General features: G+C 44.9%; 1 protein-coding gene and 1 long non-coding RNA gene across 23 annotated transcripts in view; one reads left to right on the top strand and one right to left on the bottom strand.

Moving 5' to 3' along the window:
• LOC309646997 overlaps window positions 1–25,135 on the bottom strand; it is a 404,605-nt gene that overhangs the window by 144,866 nt on the left and 234,604 nt on the right. The window lies entirely within an intron of this gene.
• PTK2 (protein tyrosine kinase 2) overlaps window positions 1–25,135 on the top strand; it is a 254,441-nt gene that overhangs the window by 177,295 nt on the left and 52,011 nt on the right. For 17 of the 22 annotated variants that reach the window (XM_082433792.1, XM_082433804.1, XM_082433785.1 and 14 more), the window contains 9 exons: window positions 4,313–4,369; window positions 5,783–5,803; window positions 6,796–6,893; window positions 12,041–12,125; window positions 15,985–16,085; window positions 17,743–17,858; window positions 18,710–18,810; window positions 21,702–21,791; window positions 24,327–24,531. In XM_082433792.1, the coding sequence (XP_082289918.1) occupies window positions 4,313–4,369; window positions 5,783–5,803; window positions 6,796–6,893; window positions 12,041–12,125; window positions 15,985–16,085; window positions 17,743–17,858; window positions 18,710–18,810; window positions 21,702–21,791; window positions 24,327–24,531 (874 nt within the window). Of the gene's footprint in view, window positions 1–4,312; window positions 4,370–5,782; window positions 5,804–6,795; window positions 6,894–12,040; window positions 12,126–15,984; window positions 16,086–17,742; window positions 17,859–18,709; window positions 18,811–21,070; window positions 21,092–21,701; window positions 21,792–24,326; window positions 24,532–25,135 lie in introns of those variants that run through there. The other 5 variants (XM_082433790.1, XM_082433793.1, XM_082433802.1 and 2 more) reach the window with 2 other exon arrangements.

Genomic DNA, 25,135 nt, shown 5'->3' with positions numbered 1-25,135 from the left:
CGGGTGGTCGGCTCCTGAGAGCTTTGTGGGCCTGCAGGCTCCGGTGCACTTCCTTTTGTTTACAGCCGAGCGTCCACTGCTCTGTCCCTCTCCAGCTGGAAACTGACCCCTTCATGGTGACTCCGGAGGCTTCAGGCTCTTTGCGTGACGGAGCACGACAGGCGTGTCACTGGTTTCAGTAGTGACTTCACTAGGCCTCTTTTACCTTGTTTTAAAACAAGAACCTTGTACCTTTCTCTCCTAATTTCTGAGCTGAAGGTTTCTGCCCTTTTAACGTGTCTTCCCCTCATTTTTATTTTACCACGTATTAAGATACCAAACCTTTCAAATTACAGTGTTATCCAAGGTTTCAGAAGTCTCCATCCATTTTTCAAAATGTTTACTTTGAAATATTTGACTCATGGTCCTAGAATTGTCTCCCAAGTGCACAGGCCCAGATAAGCCTTCCAGGGATGCCCATGTTGGGGGTGAAGTCCCAGAACATCCTTAGGGGAACACTCCGAGGTTTCGAAGCATCAGGTATCTGGTCTCACAAATAAAAGTCCCCAGAAACGTTTTGGGAGATAATAAAGAACGAAGCACAGAACACGGCAGCCCAGGAGCTCTACTGGAGCGCTGCTCGCCGTGCCAGCCGCCGCTGAGTGGCTGGGGACCGTGAGAAACTTAGGATGCCTCTGGGGGCCCCAGCTTCCTGCCTGGGAAACGGGGATGACGATAGCAGTACCACCATGTACGACGTTCCTGAGGATTAAATGACGATACGTGTAGTTGTTTATGACCGTGTCTGGCGTTATGGTGGGCGCTCCATTAGTTGTCATCCTGGTCAAGTGGAGAATGCAGAGCTGCTTTCCTTTATGTGTGACGAGATCTTTGAACCCGTTTCCTTTTCCTTTATATTTTTCTTCTTTTATGTCATTATTTTGGAGGCCAGGCGGTTTCAGGGTGGACTCCAGTTTTTCAGGGGCCCTTGAGTATGTAAAAGTACCTCTCATCTCAGTGTCATACTGTCCCATAATCCTAAAAACCAGGAAAGAAAAAAAGAGAAAATAGAACCAAATCAGTATCAAGAATTCTTAGAGAAATATGCCGAGCATCCCCACTTGAAAAGCCCTATATAGAAGGTTACGGTAAAACCTTTGTAGTTCCACGTGCCTTCAACAGTGTTGACCCTGCTGCATAAGAACCAACTCAAGAAGGACACAGCAGCAAAAATTCTCTGTTCACGTGACGTCACGGTACCCATAGCCACACCCACGTGTCATCATGAGTAATGCTCAGGGAGCTTGGATAATCCCCAAAGTTCTTTTGTAGAATTCACATAGCACTGAAAGAAAAAAACTGCAGGCTTTTTCTTGTGATTGTGTGAATTAATGCAAGTGTATGCAACTTGGTTTTTCCCACGTCACTTTTGTGTGTTAGCCTGATACATGAGCCATTTTCTTCTTACTCCTTGAAGCCGGTTCAGAGTTGGTATCCCTGCTGAGAGTTTTATAAGAAGAGGCAGTCCGGGAAGCCCTTACAGTCCCACCAGGAAGGCTCCTTCCAGAGGCCTCAGCAGGAGGGAACCAAGGAGCCTCCCACCTGTGTGCAGGGCCACACCACAACTTCATGTGCCTCTCTGTAATCCTCACCACAGCCCCACCAGGTGGACGTGCTCTCATTGGGCACGTGAGGGCACAGCTGAAGCGCAGACAGGTTCAGCGGCTCCTGGGGTGGAGCAGCGCCCAGACGCGCAGCTGTGGCTGGCCTGGCTTCCTCGCCTCCGGGTCACGGGGAGCACCGTCCCCTCCTGCACTGTTGAAGGGCACTCCTCCCTTTCGTTCAGCAAGTGCTTACTGGGTGCCTCCCGGGCCGGCCCTGGTTTGGACGCTGAGAACAGCGTAAACAAGGTACATACAGCAGGGCCCACTGCCCTGGGGGCTCTGCTCTGGATGGGGGCACACGGTTGACTAGGAACCAGAGGACCATCAGAGGGTTGGTAGTGATGGGCCCCGAGCAAAACTTGTCAGGCAACGTGATCGAGAGAGATGGGGGTGAGGAGGGGTCTCTGAACAGGTGACACTCAGGTGGCAGACACCATTACCCACAGAGACGGAGGGACAGGCGGTCAGTGACCCCAACAGCCTTGGGAAACTTCAGTGCCCGCGGAGTCGATGGGTCCCTGATATCTCCTTAATAGAGCTGAGAGCCAGGTGCAGGGGGTGTTGAAGATTCCGGAGCAAATCTGGTAGCAGGGCAGCAGAGGCAAGAGATCTGGGCAGTTTCACTGGCAGAATCCGGCCCCTCAGGGTCAGCTAATGTGTTTGGCCTCTAAGGGTGTGTGCTTTGCGTGAAAGGGGGCAGCAAGGGTGGGTCTGTGGTTGCAGGAAATTGAGCCTTAGTTGCATGTGCTCTGAGAGAGGGGCGTGAGGGGAGCTCATCCGGCTGCAGACAGAGTGAGTGGCTGAGTGTCCGTCTGTGGGGCCTTAGCCCCGGCACATTCCCCCGCTTAGCCCTTTCCTTGCCTCTGCCTTAGCACCACCTCCATCCCCAAATTGCATCTCACCTTACACAAAAGCAAGGCTATCGGCCTAGGAACCATGGCTCACTCTTCCTGGTAGTCACTGAGAACAAGATAGGAGGGAGAAATGTAGGAATAAAGAATGTAAGGTTTGGGGTAGATTAATTTTTTTCTTTAATCCTGGAAGTAGTATTACTTATAAACATGTAAGAATAATATAAATTATCCACCTGGCATACAGGACTTACAAATAGGTCACATTTGCTAAATGTCTAAAGGAGAACCGATTTATTGACTTTACATTCTGCCAGTTGAATTTGTTTTTTCTTTAATCACTTTTAATGATGACTACAAATTAAGAAATGAATTCTTGGGCTTCCCTGGTGGGTCAGTGGTTGAGAATCCACCTGCCAATGCAGGGGACACGGGTTCGAGCCCTGGTCCAGGAAGATCCCACATGCCACGGAGCAACTAAGCCCGTGTGCCACAACTGCTGAGCCTGCACTGTAGAGCCCGTGCTCCGCAACAAGAGAGGCCACCGCAATGAGAAGCCCGTGCACGGCAACAAAGAGTAGCCCCCTCGCCGCGGCTAGAGAAAGCCCGCGCGCAGCAACGAGGACCCAACGCAGCCAAAGATAAATAAATAAATTTAAAAAAAAAAAAAGAAGAAAGAAATGAATTCTTCCAGTTGCTCTTAGATTTGGTCTCAGTTGTTACTGTAGCAGTATGTAGAAGAGTTGATGTCTAGAAACCGTAAACTATATGTAGTCTCTATTTTCTTTGGTTTCTATAATTTTAATATCTGAATGGAGTAATAATGACAGCACAGAAGAAAGAACTTTTAGTTCTTTAGCTTTTAGTTTCTCTGAGGTTAAATTTTGAAAACGATCTCTCTTCAGATGATAATTCAGAAAGTACTGCCCCTCCTTTCCTGGCCCATCAGCCTAAACCCTTGAGCATAGAGCTACTAAAGGTTTTCCTCTTTCCAGAAAGAGGAAGACAGACAAGACCTGAGTGATTTTTCAGTGTAATTGTTATCCAAGTGAGTAGGTGTTTTCTACAAAAGGGGTTTTCCCCCCACTAATATGGTGGTGGGTCTTTAAGTTGCTGCATTACTGAAAGGAATTAGTGGAAACATTGGAACTCCTTGACGTTAGTCGGAAGAGAACTCATTTCAATATGCTATTTGTTCTGACTTTATTCTCTTTGGCACATCTTTTACCCTTTTGACATTAATGCATACTGTTTAAATATCTGAGTGAAAAGTTACAAGAGAGAAATTCCTGGGTTGCTTTCACCCTGAACAAATGAAGTAAGTTAGCCCAGTTAATCTCCTCAAAAGTCAGCCTGCCGTTTTGTTTTCTAAAGGAGAACATCCAGACTGCTGTGGAGTCAAACTTTGAATGAAATCTAAGCTGTGTTCTGGAGGTACCGGTCTCGTTTGGAGAAATCCCGGTAGACAGCGGTGTGGTTTATAACGTGTATTTGGTGCAGTTGAGGGAGAGCTTTGCAGTCAGTACCGCTTGGTGGGTTTGAATCGTGCAAACAGTTGTTTCATGTCTTTCTGTTTTCCACAAGGGCTTTCTCTGTTAGTCTCTTTGCTCTCTGAGGAACAAGTCTGTGTATTATGACATGTTGGACCATGATGTCACTTTTATTTCCATAAATGACTCACGTGTGAGCAAAAATTGAGTAATAGTGTTTTAAGAATAATGTCAGCATGGTAGGGGGTTTAGGCAGATCATTTTGCCTTTTCAAATTATATTAAAGGCCAGGGGGTTGAATATTTAACCTCTGTTTCCTTTCCTACAGAAACAGACGACTATGCTGAGATTATCGACGAAGAAGATACCTACACCATGCCCTCGAGTGAGTAGACTTCTGATTTTGTTCTCGTGCAGAGCTGACAGATACTTAACTTTTAAATATCTCGTGTTTAAACGGTTTAGGTATTTATTGTCCTTTTAGAACTACTTTTAAGACTTTATTGAGTTCATAACAGAAATATTCTTTTCAGCCTTTAGAATTCTGTATTGTATGTGCCCACTGCCAGGTCGGAAGCCTGAAACTCAAATATCTATAATGAGTCAGTTCACTTATGGGGTTTTTGTAATGTAATCTTGTTTTCTGGCTCTATGATACTATAACCTTTAATGATTAGAGCATTTCCTCTCTGTAGGAAATTAGTATTTAAAGTTAAATATGTATACTCACACATGTATACAGCTCTTTAAATATACACATTCAATGGATTGCATTTCCCCTTTGAACTTTCATCTTCTTATTGCCCTTGACTAAGCAATTACAAAGAGCCTCCCGCGTCCAGTCCGTCCAGCTCCGAGCTGGAGGTGTGGGGAGAGAAGGACTCTTCACTGACCCCCGCCCCCCCCAGCAGCCTAGCAGTGTCACCCTCTTCTTCTCTCTGCTGTGCAGCTTGCTGGTGACAAGAGTCTGGGAGCCCCAGCCCTTGTGGTGGCGTGTATATAGTCACAGCTCTTGAGTTGGAGACAACCTTGGAATTTCACTCAGGTTAAAAAAAAAGTTAACCCTGCCTCTTAAAGAGGCCCAATTAGGAGTCCACCTCACAGCCTCAGAGGCCTGATAATTCAACATCTGATGTCCTGGTTTCGGTAGAGCTCCATGTATTTGTAAAATAAATGTTTCAGGTGCTTTACCCTGTTGTGTAAATATTTTAAAAGTTGTTCTCAATAGATTTACCATATACATTGAGGAGAGTTACCAAAATAAAGAGAAACAGCCCAGCCCTCTCAGGCAAACATTATCCTGGGTGGGCCCCTCCTTTCAAGAGCTCCCAGGTTAGTGATTTGAAACAGAGGCAAGAGCTGAAACTTAAATGTGTTTACTTTGAATTGCAGTAGCAATTTGGAAAAATGTTTAAATTTAGGTTTAAAGTTTTAGTTAGCCATTTAGTCATTTGTACATTCCTGCAGAGTATCCAGATTTTTATTCATATATTTTCATAGTTGAGTGGTAAATGTCCAACGTGGCTAACTTTTATCCAAACCCCACAAATATGGGTTATCATACAGGAATTTATGGGATAGAAATGTAAAGCATTGTATATCACATTGAGTTAGCTTGAGGATATTACTTGTGTTGTTACTTGTGTTTGGTCCTCTTTTTTGACCCGTGTTGGTAGTCAAAATATTTAATAAAGTAAATATTGAAACGTACTCTCCGAGTTTGTTGTTGTTAACCTAATTGCTATTAGTTATTTCTAAGCAAGGTCTTCAATTTTTTTCTCTCTTAATTGCAATACAGAAAGCTATGGAATAGATGAAGGTAACAGGATTCCTTTAAAATAACTGCATTTGCTTGCAATTGCAACCCATGGAATGATAACGGGATGTTTCAGTTTTCAGTTAACTTTTATTTTTAAATTTTTTCATTGGTTTACTCATGCTGTTAAATCAATGGAACTACTAGCTAAAGTGATTTTAAAGAGGAAAATAACCATCTAAAATTTGGGTTGAATTTTCTGTATGATTTATAATTTGACAAATTAGAAGAAATCAAAATACCAAGTAGTTAATTGGATTAGAATCATCCACTAGGTTCCTAGTGGGTATTTTCTTTCCATGTGTCTCAACAGCCTGCTAAATAATTGGTTTTGTATAAATCATAACAATTTAATACATTAATTTGAGGCACATGCTCTCAAAAATATAAAATACTCGTAAATTATTATGTGATACGTTCAACCTTGATTCCAAGTCATCTGATTTTGAAATCAGTTCTTAGAAGCTCCCTCTTTAAACTCTTTTAGCTCCGTGAATAATATAGATAGGATTATAAAAAAGTGGAAAACTCTTAAACTTATAAAGCTACTCATGAGACAATTTTTTGTTCCCTCCATATTTACAGACTTTAGTTACTTGTAAAATAATTGCTTTAAATACCTGTTTTTTAGCCTTCATATATTAATACCTGAACTAATGGCTCATATTAATTAAACATACATAAACTTGGAGCAATTATTTAGAAAACCATCAAATAGATAATCAGCTAAATCAGACATTCAAAAATATGAAAAAAATCTACCTTGTATAAAACTCCTCATTTTGGTAATTCAAGCAGTGCTGTAACAGTTACATAAATTCCTTTAAAAATACTGTTTAAGAGAATTCCACTCTGTTTAAAGCATTTTCATAGAATGATGTGCCACCAATGAAGTTTTTACTCATGGATGATGATGAAATGAAGTGTGTCCAGTGTTTTCTACACTGGGGATGTTGCACTGAAGTATCTTCTGGTGTGTGGATCATGTTTTGCAGCCAGGGACTATGAGATTCAGAGAGAAAGAATAGAACTCGGACGGTGCATTGGAGAGGGCCAGTTTGGAGACGTGCACCAAGGCGCTTACACAAGCCCGGTGAGTCCTGTCAGACCGCCAGCAGCCCGAGCCGTCCCTGCTTACGAGCCGTCCCTGCTTACGTGTAGACTGCTCCTGTTTGTCTTCGTGGCTCCTTAGCTCTTCCGGGTATTTGCAGTTGTCCTCCATAAAGCTTGTCATATATGTCAACTCACTTGCTATATCCAGAAACCAAAAACTGGCAGAATTAGCTCCTGAGAGCTGGGTCTTTTATTCATTTTAGTCTTTCATCCAGCCTCTGTCCTCAATGGATTCCATAGATGATTGTTCCCTTGGGTGCAATTGACAAAGAGATAACAAATAGATGCAAAGTCAACAACAGTTAGCCAGCATTCCCAATTACCTGCATTTTCAAGAAAAGAACATTAATTTGTCCCAAGTTGCCCTCCAAAAGAGATCAGTGAATTTTTAAAACGATTTATTTAAGAATCATCTCATTGAGATATAGTTCGCGTACTATGAAATTCACTCTGTTAAAGTGCACAATTCAGTGGTTCTTTAGTATATTCACAGAGTTGTACGGCCACCACCACAGTCAATTTTGGAACATTTTCTTTACCTCAAAAGAAACCCCATACCTTGGCGAGGATGTGGAGAAGAGGGAAGCCTTGTACACTGATGGTAGGAATGTAAATTGGTGCAGCCACTGTGGAAAACAGTATGGAGGTTCTTCAAAAAAGTAAAAATAGAACTACCATGTGGTCCAGCAGTTCCACTCCCGGGTATGTATCCAAAGAAAACAAAAACACTAATTTGAAAAGATACATGCACCCCAGTGTTCATAGTAGCATTATTTACAATAGCCAAGACATGGAAGCATCCTAAGTGTCCGTCAACAGATGAATGGATAAAGAAGATATGGTATGTGTATGTATACAATGGAATATTACCCAGCCATAATAAAGAATGAAATTTTGCCATTTGCAACACCATGGATGGACCTGGAGGGTATTATGCTTAGTGAAATAAGTCAAACAGAGAAAGACAAATACTGTTATGTTATCGCTTATATGTGGAATCTAAAAAAATAAAAGAAATGAACCAATGTAACATAACAGAAACAGACTCGTAGACATAGAGAACAAACTAGTGGTTACCAGTGGGGAAAGCGGATGGGGGGAGGGGCACAATAGGTATGGGATTAAGAAGTGCAAACTACTATGTATCAAATAAATAAGCAACAAGAGTATATTGTACAGCACAGGGAATATAGTCAATATTATATGATAACCTTTTTTATAATAACTTTAAATGGAATATAATCTATAAAAATTTTGAATCACTATGTTGTACACCTTAAACTGATATAATATTATAAATCAACTATACTTCACTTTGAAAGAAAGAAAAGACAAAAGAAGCCCCATACCCGTTAGCAGTCACTTCCCATTCCACCCTCTCCCCAGCCCTTGCCAATCACCAGTTTGCTTTCTCTTTCTCTAGAGTTGCCTGTTCTGGACATTTCATATAAGTGAAATCATACAGTGTGTGGCCTTGTGTGATTGGTTTCTTTCCATTAGCATAATGTTGTCAGGTTCATCCACGTGGGTAGCCTGTGTCAGTACTTCATTTCTTTTTATGGCCAAATAACGTCCCATTGTATGGATAGACCACTTTTTGATTCCCCAGTCATCAGTTGATGGTCATTTGGGTTATTACCACTTTTTGGCTGTTATGCACAATGCTGCTATGAACACTCGTGTACAAGTTTTTGTGTGAACATAGTTTTCGGTTCTCTTGAATATGTGTGTCTAGGAGTGGAATTGCTGGGTCATCTAGCAACTGTTTAACTTTCTGCCAACCTGCTAAGCTTTTTTCCAAAGAAACTGCCCCAGTTTCAGTTCCTAGCAGCAATGTGTAAGGTTGCCCATTTCTCCACACCCCAACCAACGCTTGCTGCTGTATGTCTTTTTTTATTAGATCAGTAATTTTTAAATGACAGTTTAAAATAACAGTACGTACTTGTTCAAGAAACTATTTTTAACTAGAATAATCACAGTGAACAGAGATGGCTTTAGTAGGGATATAATAGCACAGATGATTGACCTTTTGTGACCCCCTGATATGGAAACTGCAAATGGCATTTTTCCCCCCTGTGTCTCCTTATCTATCAATTTTCCATATCCTTTACACATGCACTAGGGATACACTGATCATTACTTTTATAACCAGAGGACTGTAAAAGTCTTTCCTTAGAGGAAAATAGATAACTGTTGTTAGAGATTCTGTTTTTTAAAGTTCAGTTTTGAAAGTCTTTACCCTTATTCTTGTATAAAACTATATCATTTATTATATATTTTTATCCATTATCGCCTTTTCCAATTTTTTTTTTTTCACTATATCTGTATTGTTTATCTTCTTAATTCTCTTAACTCTGCTCTTGAGGCAAAATGCATTAGAAAGAGCCCTGGATCTAAATTTGATCAAAAGACCTAAATCTTAGACCTGGATCTACCTCACTGTGAGATGTAAGGGAGGTGAGGCTTCTTGATCTAAATTATTGGACTTGAACCCAGTGGTCTCTGAGCTTCCTTACATCTCCAAAATTCTTAATAAGCAAGCATTCTGAGGTTCCTGGAGTACAGGGACTTACCGGGATCACACAGCTAACAGCAGGGCTGATAGACTTTATTTCATTCACTTTTAAGTAATTCATTTTAGTTGTAAAAATACAAGAGAACAATTTTTTAAAATATCCGTAGTGTTTACTAAGTATTTGTTGAATGAATCCCAGCCTCCAGGAAAATATCAGCGTTCACTTTTTTTGTTGAATGTCTTTCTGATACACATCGTATGTGAATGCTTGTCTATTTTGTTTTTCATGTGGGAGTCTCATTTTACAGCCAGTTCGTTTCTCTAGGTTTCCGTTAAAAATCCTTTTCCCAGATGGTGCTCTTCAGTGTTCTTTAAGATGTAATAACATTTTATCAGGGATTCTTAATAATTGGTCAAGTGTAACTCAGCATAGATTTCATGGGCAAGAACCCAGCACTGGTTACGTTACTTGAGATTCAGTGAATTCTTTTAGCAGTTATTTGTCAATCGTCCCCCAAGTGGCAGCTCGGTGGTGGGGACATTGTAATGAACAAAACGGTCAGGGTTCCTGCTCTTACAGACCTTAAATTCTATCTGAGGCACAAGGGGACAGGCAAAAGCAAACACGCTGAGTATCAAGTGGGGAATCTGTGCTCCGAGAAAAACAAAGCCTGGGCTTGGGGAGGTCAGGGCCCTCTTCCCGTGAGACGCTGACACGTGAGCAGAGACCTGAGCAAGGAGGGACAGTCCCTGAGCTCCCCATGGGGAGTGTGCCAGGCAGGGTGGCGAACCAGTGCAGGGAGCCCAGGTGGAGCCGAGCGGGGGAGGAGGAGGAGGACGAGGAGGAGGAGAAGCGAGCAGAGGGGAACTGGGCCGGGTGCAGGGGCAGCACATGGGGCGGCAGGGCAGCCTCTCATTCTGAGAGTCATGGGCATGAGGCGTATCTGAAGGCTCCCAGCACACACTTTTTTTTCTTTCTTAGGCCCAGTTATCAGGTTTATTTTTATTATTTGAGCATCGCTGATCATTTGCACATTCTCGCATCATTATTATCCTAGTCTTAAAAACCATGCTTTAAATCTATTTTCTCTTAATTCATCCCAGAGCAGTCCTTCTCTAGACTCACTTGTTAAGATCTTTTGAGTGTCTGCTAGCTGTTACTAACTCCCAGCCTCATCACCTACCCCTCACCTCGGCCTCGTGGGCACCAGGGTGGCATTTTCATTCAACATTGAGGAACTGCTCTGTCCCCCTAAACTCTGCTTGTGTTGTAAAGAAGGTAATGAAAATCGTGTCGTGAGCAGTTACCTAGATGTGTTTGGATCTGCCCCCTTTTAAAGGCTTTTAGAAAACCCTCTGCTCAGTTCTGGTCTTGCTTGTTGTGGACTGACTTCTTCTCCAGCATCAGGTCTCTGTGACCAGCCGCTCTGACAGCTCGGCACCCCCCAGGCCTCTGCAGCCTGGGGCCACTAGTCACCAGGCCTAGTCCATGGACTGATAGCCGAGCCACCTGGTCTGCTCACGTACACCCCTTTGTAGACCTGCTGCCCGTGGAATCTCAGGCTTAGCATCCACTTGAAACTATGCATTTTTAGAGAGCAGTGTTTTCCTTGCGTTTCTTTACTATCTTAATAAAGCACCATGTTCAATATTTGAGTTGAATTGACAGGATTGATGATGATTTATGGTCTTACAGAAGCTTCTGTTGTTATTCAGATCTCCTGTAAAATGGGCATTTTGTGTCATTTCTAAAGTATACCAATCAGCCTTAGGTTCACATAGAGGTAGAATTCATGGTGCTGGTCCTAGCAGTTTGCTGTCTAGTTACAGAGGACAAAGGCTAAGTCATTCAGAGCAGAGTGGTTTCACTGAGGTGCCCTGTGTTGCTAGTGACTCTCAGAAGGCCCGAAACTCAGACGTTTAACAGATGCGCCTCTGTGCCAGCAAGCTGCCGTCCCACGGACACCTCAAGCCTGTCTTGTCCAGAGCTGGGCTTCTGATCTCCCCCTTCTCTCACCAGAAACCCGAACTCGCCCTCCCCGACACCCAGCCCGCTGTCTTCCTGCCCCCCCGCCTCCGTGGCGCCTTTCCTCACCTCCCCTTCCGGGGGCCTCTCACTTAGGGTGGAAGCCACAGGGTCCGACCCCTCCCTCTGCCCTGGCCGGCATTCCCTCCCCTCCCCTCCAGCAGTTCTTTGTTCTCATCCCCTCTCTTCTCCTCTCCTCTCGCGGAGGTTACCTTCTAACCCGCTCCAGTCCGCGATGGATGTCTCGTTCACCGTGTTTGTCTGTATCCTCCTCTGGGACGTCAGCTGGAGTGGCACAGGGGTCGCCGGCCCTTGTTCACTGGTGCAGCCTAAGCCCCTACAGGAGTGCCGGGCGCTACGGAGAGGAAATGTCTGTGGAACAGACGAATCGCCTGCAGCGTTTTACATGCATGTCTGTTTTCTGGGGGTTTTCTACAGAGGATTTTAACTGTTCCTCTCACTCTTGAGATTGTACAATTCTGGTTCTGTCTGATCCAGAATCCAGAGTTGCAGAATAAACAGCCTGTCCTCAACATGCCCATTGATTAACATAGAGACCCTCTTGTTGCATGTGTCCCCGTCACAGGAGAATCCAGCTTTGGCGGTTGCAATTAAAACATGTAAAAACTGTACTTCGGACAGCGTGAGAGAGAAATTCCTTCAAGAAGCCTGTAAGTTTCTAGAAATGTATGTGGAACTCCATTTGACTTTCCGTGAAATCCAAACTGTCTCTGAAGATGTAAGAAAAATAATGTTTTGACTTTTAGTGAGACAACTACATTTATTACCTTGCCATGCAATTAGTATCTGTATTTGTAGAGGCACGTGTCTACAGAGCTTCCCAGGTCAGCCGTCATGTTTGGGATGTAAAGGCAGATCGACTTCCTGTCCCTTCATCCTCTGGTACCTTGTGCCATAGCCATCTTCACCCTGGCATTGGGCAGATATAGAGATGCCAGCAGGCCCTGGAGTTGGGGGTGAGCGGGACAGACACAGTCCCTGTGGGATGGAGCCCACGGATGAGTGAGGGAGAGGAAGCGCTGCCCGTCCCGAGGGGCTGCTGTGGCGACTTGTGTGTGATGGGTCCTCTCTCCTGAGGGCAGACCCTCGGAGAGCCAGGCTCTGGTCCTGCCCGTTTGCACGCATCAGGCTCCTTCCCGCCTGCCCTCAAGCCGGGTCGCCTTCCTGCTTCCGTTCGGCTTGTCCCCTCTGACCACGTACTTAAACAGTGTCTCCTTAGGAGGCTTTGTCACAGGACCCTGCTCTTTCCCTTCCTAAGTATCCATAATTAAATATACATTGTCTAGGGACTTCCCTGGAGGTCCAGTGGGTAAGACTCTGCGCTCCCAGTGCAGGGGACCCGGATTCCATCCCTGATCCGGGAACTAGATCCCACATGCATGCCGCAACTAAGAGTCCGCATGCCGCCGTTAAAAAAAAAAAAGATCCTGCATGCCACAACAAAGATCCCACACGCTGCAGCTAAGACTGGGTGCAGCCAAAATAAACAAACAAATAAATATACACACACACACACACACACACACACACATTGTTTAAGTTACTCTTGTCTCTGTCTCCCTCTAGACTTTAAGCCCCAGTGGGGCAAGGAGCATGTCTGTTCTGCTCACCGCTCAGACCCAGAGACAGCATAGGGCTTAACTCATAGAAGGCACTCAGTAGCCACTGGTCGTGTGAATGAGTCTTGGTGTCCTTCATCACATGTACATTGAATTTCAAAAACATTTATCACCCAGGAGTCCAATGAGTAACAAGTCATGGAGTGAGTCATATTGTAACTTCATCAGTTAAGTTGAAGCAAATCCTAATCGTATTCCTGGATCTTTGACTTAAGTACAAGACAAGGCCTGGTGATGACTTCTGTCTCAACTAGTTTATTTCTTCAGGGCATCTAGGCCAAGAAAACACAGAATATACATCAGCCATCATTACCTAACAGCCTGTCTGCCTTACCTTTGGTGGTAAAGTGTATTATATATTTTCAAAAATGCACATTTTTAAAATTGCTTCTCTTTCTCTAAAATTTTTATCAACAGTTATTGTATCGTGATTTTTGTAGGGCTTTGGAATCACCATTACAGAAATAAACTTTAGAGTTTCATAGGAGTAGTCAGTTCAAACTAACCTTGTTCTCTTTTTGAAAGGCTGTTATTTCAGAGAAACATGATGGACATAGTATACCTAAAATCCTGTAGGGCTTTGACAGGCTCTATACGTAAGAGGGGAAGTAAACTTTTTCTATAAAGGACCATATAGTAAATATCTTAGGCTCTGCAGGCCAGATGGTCTCTTGTCACAGCTGCTCAGCTCTGCCATCGGGGTGTGAAAGAGCCACAGACAGCACATAAAGGGCTGAGCAAGACTGTGTCCCAGTGAAATTTAGTTTGTGAAAGCAAACAGCCGCCCCTGGCCTGAGCTCCTTGCCCTGGGTGAATGAATAACAGGTCAAACTACTACACCTATTGGGTTTTATTTCAGCAGGGATAGAGTTTCCTAGTGACCACAAGATTCTCCTCTTAGCCCTGCACTGTGTAGTATTTTTAATAATTACTTCTGTAAAGGGTAACATAAAACCAAAAATGATGGTAAGTCGATTGAAAATGAGTGAATATACTGGGTTCCTGAATGTTTATCCAAAAATATCACATTATACTTAAGTGATGAACTGAATTGACAAGATGAAATTCAGTGATACATTTTGGATTTTGTGCCAGGTGTTTATGTGGGGGGGGGGGGCGGTTTGCTTGTTTGTTTGTTTGTTTTTAACTACCAGGTCCTGTTTTTGGAATATGTAGGCAAAATTGAGGGGGAGAAAATACCTTAAGGGTTTGAGTTCTCTCAAGTGAGTGTGGGGTGACTTTGCAAGAAGCCAGTGTAATCCTTGGGTGCGTTGGTAGGATATACAGTCCTCCATGTCCACAAGTTCTGCATCTGCAGATTCAACCAACTTCGGATTGAAAATATGTGGAAAAAAAATTCCAGAAAGTTCCAAAAAGCAAAAGCTTGAATTTGCTGCGCTCCGGTATCTATTTACATAGCGTTTACATTGTATTAGGTATTACAAGTAACCTAGAGATGATTTAAAGTATAAAGAGGATGTGCATAGGTTACGTGCAAATACTCTGCCATTTTTCAGAAGGACTTGAGCATCCGCAGATTTTGGTTTCCCCCTGGGGGTTCTGGAACCAACCCCCTGTGGATACTGAGGGACGGCTGTAGGGTGTCTAGAGTGAACACAGTGAGAGGCCTGTCTCCGCAGACGTACCCAGCGCTGAGTTGCTCCACACGGGGCTCCACACTCAAATGGATACTAAAAGATATTTGCTCCTGCTGTGATTCTCATGTCCTTGCTTGGCATCATAAAAGTCAACCCTGTATTGGTTCCCAAAATTTAAAAAAATTTTTTTCATTTCAATAGTCTGTGAAGTCCAGGTACTTTGGGGACCACTGCAGTAGGTCACATGTAAAGTCACTTCCCGTTTTGAGGTTCTGGAGTTCTGTGAAGGTTGTCCTGTTCTCACTAACCCTAGTGAGTGTACTATGCAGGTGACCTCCTTAGCCCTGATACTAGATATTAGAAATGTATACACACTTAAAAATACGCACCCACACATAGGTACGTGCGTATACGTGCAGGGCCCTCTTGGTCATCTTGGGCTCAGTGAGGCAGTCAAACTCACGTGACGGCCACAGGCCATATCTGGCATCAGACTTGCTTTGAGGGGAGTACAGGACTGGAAACAGCAGGCCAGCATTTCTCCTGTAGCGAAGTCCTCACAGCAGTCTGGGAACTCGTTTGCTTAGCCCTGATAGTGATCTGGTACTGTGAGGGGATGAGGCCGCAGTGGTGGACTCGGGAGCCACCTGGGTCCGAAGTAGAAGTCCTCACAGACCCGTCACTGTGGGCTCTGGGGCTCTGCAGGGGACACCCAGCCACACCCACGCTCAGGGGAGCTCCTGCTACCCCGTCAGCAACTTAACCAATCAGGGGTGGTTTTTACCATGAAGGGTATTGCTTAGAAAACGAATCACACGTTCCAACTTGATGAGATTTCCAGAGGAAAACCTAGAAAGTTAGCCCCAGGTCAGATTTGTCCGTGGAAAATAAGAGGACGTTTTCTGAACCCTTAACCCTCACAGTATGTCCCCCTGTAAAGCTGCTCACAAGTTCACTGCAGTGGCATCTTGTGCCTCACGTGGTGTGCTTTTTTTGTGCCATTTTATGGCGACTTGTGAGCTGACCTGACCGGTGGAATTGAATTCCCAGTTTCCACATCATTAGCCTTGAGTTTTTTTTAATTCTTATTTTTTGGCTGTGCCACACAGCTTGTGGAATCTTAGTTCCCCGACCAGGGATTGAACCTGGGCCCTGGCAGTGAAAGTGCCGAGTCCTAACCACTGGACCACCAAGGAGTTCCCCATTAAAATGCCTTGAGTCTTATTTGAACTAGTCTTCAGGAAACTGAAATATTTTCAGAAGACTGACCGTGGACCACTGTTTTCCCCCAGTAACGATGCGCCAGTTTGACCACCCTCACATTGTGAAGCTGATCGGAGTCATCACAGAGAACCCCGTCTGGATCATCATGGAGCTGTGCACGCTCGGAGAGGTACCTGCCCCACCTCCGCCTCCCGCCCGCTCCGCCGGCCCCCTCGGGGAAGTGTGCGGCATACACCCTAGTGCATCTGAGTTGAGCGTCTTCATCAGTGAGTTCCCAAGTAATCCCCTAACTCAGTGCTGGCAGCAGTGTCTTCCCATCAAAGGATTTGTCAGGACTGGAAGCAACAGGTGACCAAGCGGTTCTTTGTTCCCTCTCTGTTGCTGTCGTCTGAAGAACAAGCCCAGGGATCTGAGAGTGAAAGAAGCAACGTTGGTGGAGTTTGGGTAAATTAAGGCTGAATTTACGTAAATCAGAACAGTTGCTTCATCTTTTTGGGCATTCACTTTTCAGTGTCTTTCAGACCAACTCATGTTAGTCACAGTTTCTTTTTAAAACGTGAGTAACAGACTGTGGGCAGATGTCCTTATTTGACTCTCTCTGGAACACAGAAGCTCTTTAGTTGGTGTATCACCACCGCCTGGACGCTGGTCCCACCCGGGCCTGCTGAGCCACAGGAGGGCGGGCAGGCCTGGGCGCCACCCTCAGTCTGTGTCCCCAGGCGGCTCTGTGGGCCCCTGCTTGGGGCAAACACGGCGATGTCATTTCCAGATGTCTACACATGACTCTGTGGCACTGAAATCTAGTAGTTTAACCTTCTGACACATCATACACGTTACTTCTTCTTTGAAGGACACCAAACAGTCTTGCTTTCAATGAAAACTGGGGTTTTCTGTTATCAGGAACCCGAGGGTGCTTTGGGCCCGTCATCCTCTTCGTGACGGCATCAGCCCTGCCTTCCGAGGACAGGCCACTGCCCGGCGCCTCCCACTGCTCTCCCCTTCAGCCTGGGTAACAGAGGCGGCGAGTGGAGTATCTGACGGCCTCTCCAGTGTCTTTCCTTCCTCGACCATGCCTTGCCAAATAAAATGGAGTGTTTACGCATTTTTTTGGTTCACATTATTTTTCTGCTTTTGTTTTTGGAGAATTTGCTAATTCTTCTGGCTTAAATCATCAATATTTCTCCTTTATGTAGGAGATTTTGTAGGATTGGAGTGTTAAATTCATCTGCCTTCTTTGCTATATTATTAGCATTTAGATGAATTAGTCATGATAGCGGTAGTAAGGGCCAGAAGGCCTAGTGCGTAAATACCCAACACGGGACCATTTTATCCTTCTTCACCCAGAACTTCCTGGGGGCAGAGGGAGAACCTCTTGCCTCCCCTTCCTTTCATCCCCTTGTGCTCAGGTCTGCCTGGGGCATGGGGAGGTCTGAGGGAGGTGGACTGACCATGGCTGTGGAGGAGGCTTGTTTGAACGGTAACTGGAGCTTTTTGTTCTCCAGCTCTCATTATCTGGCAGTATTTTATACTGTGCCTTTATTCATTCCCTGGAAGCATCTTTCTGTGTTTTTTCAGAAATGTGTCTAGAATCATGAAGATTCCAATTTTGCAATTGGATCTCAAGTAAAGAATGATTAACCATAATTTCTGAGCTGATATGTTTCTTTCATTATGCTTTTTTTATTAGGGTAGAATTGAAGCCATTCTCATAAAAATGCATTTGGAAATGATCAGCATTGTTTTTGAATATAGCTCTTCTGCTGTTGATTTTTAGTCTCTGACACTAATTCTTTCTCTTTTTTCTTTTTTGGTCACCGTTCAAAAAGCTGAGGTCATTTCTGCAAGTAAGGAAATACAGTTTGGATCTAGCATCTCTGATCCTCTATGCCTATCAGCTTAGCACAGCCCTTGCGTACCTAGAGAGCAAAAGATTTGTGCACAGGTGAGACCTGGGCGTGAAGCTGGTGAGCTGCCTCTGAGCAGGAAGGAGGTGGGGAGAGGTTCTCACTGTGCCCTGAGACCTTTCGTTCCCCCAACTCTCATACACGGACGGCACTAAATGTCCTGCTGTGCGTATCCCAGCCAAGTGTGGTGCCCTGGCGTGGGAACACATGGATTTGAGGGGGTTTTCCTCACATGGAGTATGAAACAGGTCCATTATTCCTTCCACAAATACTACTGACAGCCTCTACGTGGCACTATGGACCTAAAACAGATATTGTCCTGGGACTTTCCAGGACACCATAGCGCCAGGAGTGACATCTGTTGGCCTTCTGCAGAATTTCTGTTCATAATCTGGGTCTCTTATTTGAATACAAGTTAAAGCCCTTACAACTTATTTGCCTTGTATTGTGTTAGAGTTTTGTTATCCGGCACTGAAACGGACTGCATCAGCAAAATCGTTTACAAGTGTTCCAAAGATCATTTTACTTTTATTAATGAGGTTTTTTAGTAACAGTAGAGTTACACACCCTGGTCGTGTATACTGTCTATTAGTTAATGCAGCCGGCAATATGATTGCATGAAAACTAATAAGTGGTTTCATTATTTGAGAATATTCTTCACCATCATTCAAAATAGTAGTCACCATATTAATGAGTAAATATCTGCCAAAAGGAATATATTTGAAGTAAAATAATAAAAGTATTTCTTTTTCAGTGTATAATAAAGCTCCTGTTTGTATTGTATATAAGCTGTCTTTCAAAGTACCTGTATGTCTTTATATAACTTAGATGAGTTTGTGGGGTTTTTCCCTTGTATTAAAATGTATTGTCCCAAATTCTTCCTTATCAGGGACATTGCTGCTCGGAATGTTCTGGTGTCCTCAAACGATTGTGTAAAATTAGGAGACTTTGGATTATCCCGATATATGGAAGACAGTACTTACTACAAAGGTAAGAAATCAGAGCAATAAATAAGAAACAGGCTCAGGATCTTCAATGATTTCTAATTCTGAAAAAGGTACATTCTGATATGCTCAGCTGATTTTTGATAGTGGTGTACAGTCAGGTCCGTGGAGGAAAGACAGCCTTCTCAACAAAGGTGCTGGAGCAGTTGGTCATCCCTGGCCAAGAAACGACCCTCAACCTAAACTTACTTGCCATTAACTCAAATGGATCATAGACTTAAATATAAGACATAAAACTACAAGACTTTTAGGAAAAAACATAGGAGTAAAGTTTTCGGATCTAGGGCCAGGCAAAAGAGTCCTTAGGCTTGACACCAAAAACGTACATAAAAGGGAAAAATTGATAGCTTCTTCCTCATCAAAATTTAAAATTTTTGTTCTGCAGAAGACCCAGGCAGAAGGATGAAAAGACAAACTACAGAGTGGGAGGAAGTATTTGCCAACCACATATCTAACAAAGGACTGGTACCTAGACTACAGATAGAACTCTCAAAACTCAGCAGTAAAAAAAGAAAGGACACAGGTAGAAAGTGGGCAGAAGATATGAAGAGAGATTCCACTACAGCGGGTATTCAGATGGCACGTAAGCACATTACCCACTAGGGAAATGCAGAGTGAGCCCACGGGGAGGTATCGTGCACACCTGTCAGGATGGCTAAAGTAACGGTAGTGACAACACAAAATGCTGGCAGGCACAGAGAACGTAAATTGCTTGTGCAGATGTAAAATGGTACAGCTGCTCTGGAAAAGAGTTTTGCAGATTCTTAAAAAACTGAACATGCACCTCCCATATGACCTAGCTATTACACGCCTAGGCATTTCTCCCAGAGAAATGAAAACTCACATTTACACAAAACTGGTGTTTGTTCATTGTAGCTTTATTTCTAGTAGCCAAAAGCTGGAATGAGCCCGGATGCCCTCCACTTCGTAGACACAGCTGGCTAACCTCCCAGCAGAGCGGTGGGTGCCCTGGCTCAGTGAATGCCGCCGGACTTACAGATCTGCAGTCTGCTGGCTCTAGAGACTTTGATCCTTTAGCTTTGGAGCTGAACTCTAGCTGATGGGATTTTTTCTTTAATTTTCCCAATCTTGGAATCAGATTGACTTGGTTCTTCAAATTATTATTAATTTTCATATTCCTGGTACTTCAGCTAAGGTTTGGATAATAAGTCCATATTATGCTTTTAGTATATTTTCTAGTTATTACTACCATTTTACAAAGGCCAGTTTCTTGCTCAGTTTGTTTGATTTTTACGTAGTTGCAAAATGAGCCCTAATCTTACATACAAAATTAGTCTTTTTCATTTATACTGTAGCTGCTGACTGTTCTCTGTCCAAATGCTTTCTGTATACTACAGCCTGATCCTTTGTTATGTGGAAGGAAAAGTCTGGTTGTTTATTCATTTTGATTATGTAGTCATTTAATTTAAAAACGACCAGGCCACCTTTCCACTGTTATAAAATACATTTCATATCACCTCACATCCTGACTAGTCCAAACCCTAGAATTCCACTAAAGGGCTAAACTCCAAACAGCACGGTGGCCAAGACTCTTAATCATCTAGACATCACTTAAAGTGGGCAACTGACGAGTTCACACATTGTTATCTCAGAGAGGTCCGTAAGTCTAGATCCTGCTAGGCTTCAGGAGAACAGCCCCTCGGGGTTAGGGGTTCCTCGCTCGGAGCACAGCTGGAGAGTCATTTGTTGTGAGGGAATCAGAGGCTTTGACCTCAGTTGTCATGAAGGTGCATGAAGTTAAGTGGAAGAAAATTAATGAAACAAATGTAATTGTCTTCTGATTAAAAGTCTTGAGAGGCACCCTTGCTTATAGAAGGAAGTCCAGCCCCTGACAGCTCTGCAGAGCCCGGCACCGTGCTCCGGGGCCTCTGGATCAGGGCCTGTCTCCACCTGGCGCCTGCAGCTCCTCCTCCCCCCCCCCCGCCGCTCCCCCTGCAACACCCTCTCACTTCCGCTGGATTTGAGAAACTGTTTCTGCCTTTTGGAATTAGGACTCCTTGAGGGCTGGTATCTGGTGAGAGAATGTTGAGGGAGGTGGCACAGAGGAAAGATTCTAGGCCTCTAAAGAGGGCCAGTTTCAGGCTTTCCTAAGAGTGTCCTTTTCATTCTGTCGCCCCCTCCTGCTCTTCACCTCCTGGTGGTGGTACAGCCCATCCTCATATTTTGTGGATTCTATTTTTGCACATGCGTCTGCTTGCTGAGACTTGTGACTTCCCGAATCCACACTCCGATGCGTTCATAGTCAGGTGTGGATGTGCACGGGGCAGTGACAAGGTGTCCGTTTGGGCTGTTGGACAGCGAGGAGAGGGGCAGCCCCTCTGGCTCTGGGCCAGTCGGGCAGGTTGGAACCCCGGCTGCGGCCCCTGTGTGCCGGGTCGGGGGGCGGGGAGCAGGGCCTCAGGCAGCTCAGCAGCACATCCATGCCTCATTTTCCAAAGAAGTCAGAACCTGCCAGGATAAGTGTTTAGGATTTAAGGTTATCATCTATGTGGGGTATGAATATGTATGTACACATTTCTCCCGGGAGCGATGGTTCGGTGTTGAAAGCGACTTGATAGAGCGTAACCACCGTGAATGAGAATTGACTGTGTGTCGCTACCAGGCCGTCTCTAAAGCCGGGCCCCCAGCCTGTACATGAAGCCTGCACAGCCGAGCTGGGAGCTGACGCCGCCCGGCGACCCGGGCTCCCTCCTCCCCTGCTGCCTGCCTCTCCCCTGTCCCCCCCAACAACCCAGCATCAGGGAGTGCGAGGCAGTTCTCCCAGAGATTTTGGCACTAAAAATCTCAGCTAGCTCTAACTGTTAGATTCCTAAGCAGGTGACAGGGAAGTTTTACTTTCTAAAATTAATCTTCTAGCTTCCAAAGGAAAATTGCCTATTAAATGGATGGCTCCAGAGTCAATCAATTTTCGCCGTTTTACCTCAGCTAGTGACGTATGGATGTTTGGTGAGTATTTGAAAACTTTTGTGTTAGAATTACAGTTCACATATTCTCTGAGAGGGATTTAGCTCTGTCTGTTGTCAGAGTCTGTAGGTTGGTTTGCCTTCCCTTGCCTGGCCTCCCTCATTGCTCGCCCGTGCCCTCCTTGGTTCCTCAGATGTCGGCATGTGCCGTGCGCCCAGGCGTGGCCCGCGGGGTCCAAGGTCCTGCCTCTAGCCCCTTCTCACTCCGCCTTCCTCCCTCTCAGGGAGGTGCTATGTCCTCCCTTCTCTCCTGTCTCCACGGCCTCAGACATTCCTTTTATGTGAGTGACGTAAATGGTTAACCTGTCCGTGCGGTTCTGTGATGGCCCCCAGATCCAGCATGTCTGAGATTGCCCTTCATCTCTGTTCTGGAATCTGACCCCTTCCTGACTTGTCTCAAGTCTTGGAAGCATGACCCTTCGTGTTCTGTAGCTGCTGCTGCTCTGGTGTCCACTGTGTCCCCTCCTTCCTGCTCCGAGTCCGTCCCTGTCGTCGTCCTCCTGCTCTGCGTTCTTGCCAAGCCCCCAGTGGAGCGAGAGTGTGGCTCTCACTCACTCTGCAGTACTTACTTCCACTACCTTATCCGGATTTTTAAACCACTCGCCTTTTTGGTGTGGATGACACCCCGTCCCCGCCCCGCTTTCCTGGTGTTTCTCCTGCTTTCTGGACACCTCCTCCTCCAGCTGAAGCTCTTTTTAACCTGCAGGAAGCGGTTGGAAAGAGTTTCTTCATTCACCTGAAATATCCGCTCTGCCATGAAGCCCCATGTAGCAGGTGTGCCATCCAGACATAGACTTCCTTTCTCTGCCTTCCCAGCACTTTCTCTCTCTGTCGAGACACTCACGTGTAGATCTTGTGAATAGTCCCGTGTGCATATTTTCTCTGCCGGATTTTAAACTACTTCCCAGGAGATGCCCTGTTAAGTTTATGCACCTTCTTTTTCCTATAAATAAATATAACTTTATATACATGAAGTACGTGTTCTCATTTTTTCTTCTGCTTCCCTGCTGTTGACTTTCAGTAACCATTTAGTGCCCTAACTGATATTAGGTAAAGGAAGGAATTCAATACAACAGGAAGCGGTGTGACATGATTGGAGAAGGCGCTGGAGTCCAATTGGCTTCAGATCCCAAGACCTCACCTGTCAGCTTTGTGACCCATAGAGCAGGTTACTTGTCCTCTCAAGAGGATTTCACATTTCAAAGAGTCTGAGATGCCTGTTTTTTCACATTTCTGAAGTAGGATTTGTCACAGATCAGTGGCCTTTCACAGTTGGTGTTAGTCGGGGGTGTGTGTCACGTGGGTCCTTGCCTACACTCATGTAGACTGTTTTGTTCATATTGCTGCTACTTTCTTGTCCGAATGAGTTTAAAACCGCTCTTTGGTAAGAATAAAATAATTCTAAGAGGTAACAAAGGATCACATTATAACTTAGTGGGCAGCATATCCCCCCCCCCTTTTTGGTAATATAAGATAATTATCTCTTATAATCAGTGGCATCTCAGATTTGATAAAATACAGTTTTTAAAGAAATGTAAGGTGTGAGAATTAAGGATAGTGTAAATTTCAAGGAAAGGTGCCAGACACATATGAAGGTCTCAAGAAATGATACCCAGTGTTGTTATTACTAATGATGTTGTCATAATTTCTGGTGAGAAAAGCAGAACTAAGGCATTATTTTTGTCATATACTCTACTTTGAAGTTGCTGGACTTTTGGCTAATTTCAGATCTAACTCACATTAATGTGATATAATGGCATAATGGTATGCCTTCCTCCTCTGAGGCACACAGCATCTTAGGTGCTGAAGATACAGAAAGACGGTCACCGCCCCTCTGCCCCCAGGACCCGGTGTATGGGGCACACTTGCGGTGGGGTAGACGGGAGCTTCCTAGGGGGCAGGGCAGGCAGTGCAGGAAACTCACAAAGGGACCTGGAAGAAGAGAACTGGTGGAGAAGAAAATGAAAGGCATTGAATCTAGAATTCAGCACAAGCAAAGTCACGAAGGAGCGTGTTCAGGTGCAGATCTGAGTGGCCAAAGTGCCAAGTGATGGGAATCTGTAGAGGAATCTGAGTACTCTGAAAGCATAAGACTTAAGTTGCAGAGTTTTCTTTGTTAAGCTTCAAGCCAGCTGCTGTGATCATAAGCAGGTTGGACTAAAGTGGAGGGAAATCTAAAATTCATTCAGCTTTTTTTGAATTGGTTCACTAAGCTATGCTATGAAATATCACTGTAGCTGGTGGGCCATTTTCTAATGTAGATTTTTTTAGAGAAATAAACAAACCTCTTAGGAAAATAATGGGTTTTTTCTTGATAATACTATTTCATTATTCGCATCATACTAAATTAGTATTCCTGTTCTTATTTGATAACAGAGCTGAATGCTGCTTTATTTGGCTGATGTGCCTGTAATCACACAGCTGGTTCTCTCGTACCAACTATGAAGTTATTCCTGAAACATGGGAATTGCACTCCTGCTGCTAAGTTCACTGTTGTGTTTTCATCCCCACCTCACAGGTGTGTGTATGTGGGAGATACTGATGCACGGTGTGAAGCCCTTTCAAGGCGTGAAGAACAATGATGTGATCGGCCGCATTGAGAATGGGGAGAGGTTGCCCATGCCTCCAAACTGCCCTCCCACCCTCTACAGCCTCATGACCAAGTGCTGGGCCTACGACCCCAGCCGGCGGCCCCGCTTCACTGAGCTCAAAGCTCAGCTCAGGTAGGATGGGGGGCGGGGCCGGGGGCGGGGTCTGGGGGCGGGGGGGGGCAGGCCTCCGCTGCTTCTCCCAGGCAGGTCCTTTTATCAGTACATCTGAGGCAAACCTGTTTCTTGGGTAAACGTAATTACCCCTTTATGGATTTGTATTTATTTACACATTGTTAGAACCTTAAGAAGATTATGTCTTCAAGTCTTAATAAACTTCAAATTGTGATCAGGTGTCTCTGCCCTGACTGCTGACCAACGTGGCACAGCCCACAGGCTCCGCGTGGTCTAGTCCCCGCCCACTCCCCAGTCTCGCCTCACACCACCCCTTCCTCTGCCCCAGCGGCACCCGGCGCCTCTGCCTTCCCCCGCTCGCCCGCAGGGCGCTTCTCTTCAGTCTTTGGAGCCCAGCTCAGGGTTGCCTCCTGCAGGAAGCCTCCCTCATGTGCCCCACCCCCAAAGAGACAGCCCCTCCTGTGGCACCTCTTCAGCGCTTCTGTTGTTATAGCTCAGACATCCACGTTAACCTGTTCAGCTACCGTTTTGTGACTCCTACTTCGTGCCAGACGCCATTAGACCCAAACCTCCAGCAGCCCCCAGTCCCCTGGAAGGAACACAC

This window comes from Balaenoptera physalus (genome assembly GCF_965194825.1).
Source record: "Balaenoptera physalus genome assembly, chromosome: 17".
NCBI classification, from domain to species: domain Eukaryota; kingdom Metazoa; phylum Chordata; class Mammalia; order Artiodactyla; family Balaenopteridae; genus Balaenoptera; species Balaenoptera physalus.
The sequence above is the reverse complement of the archived record's forward strand: the minus strand, read 5'-3'. Positions and strand labels throughout refer to the sequence as shown.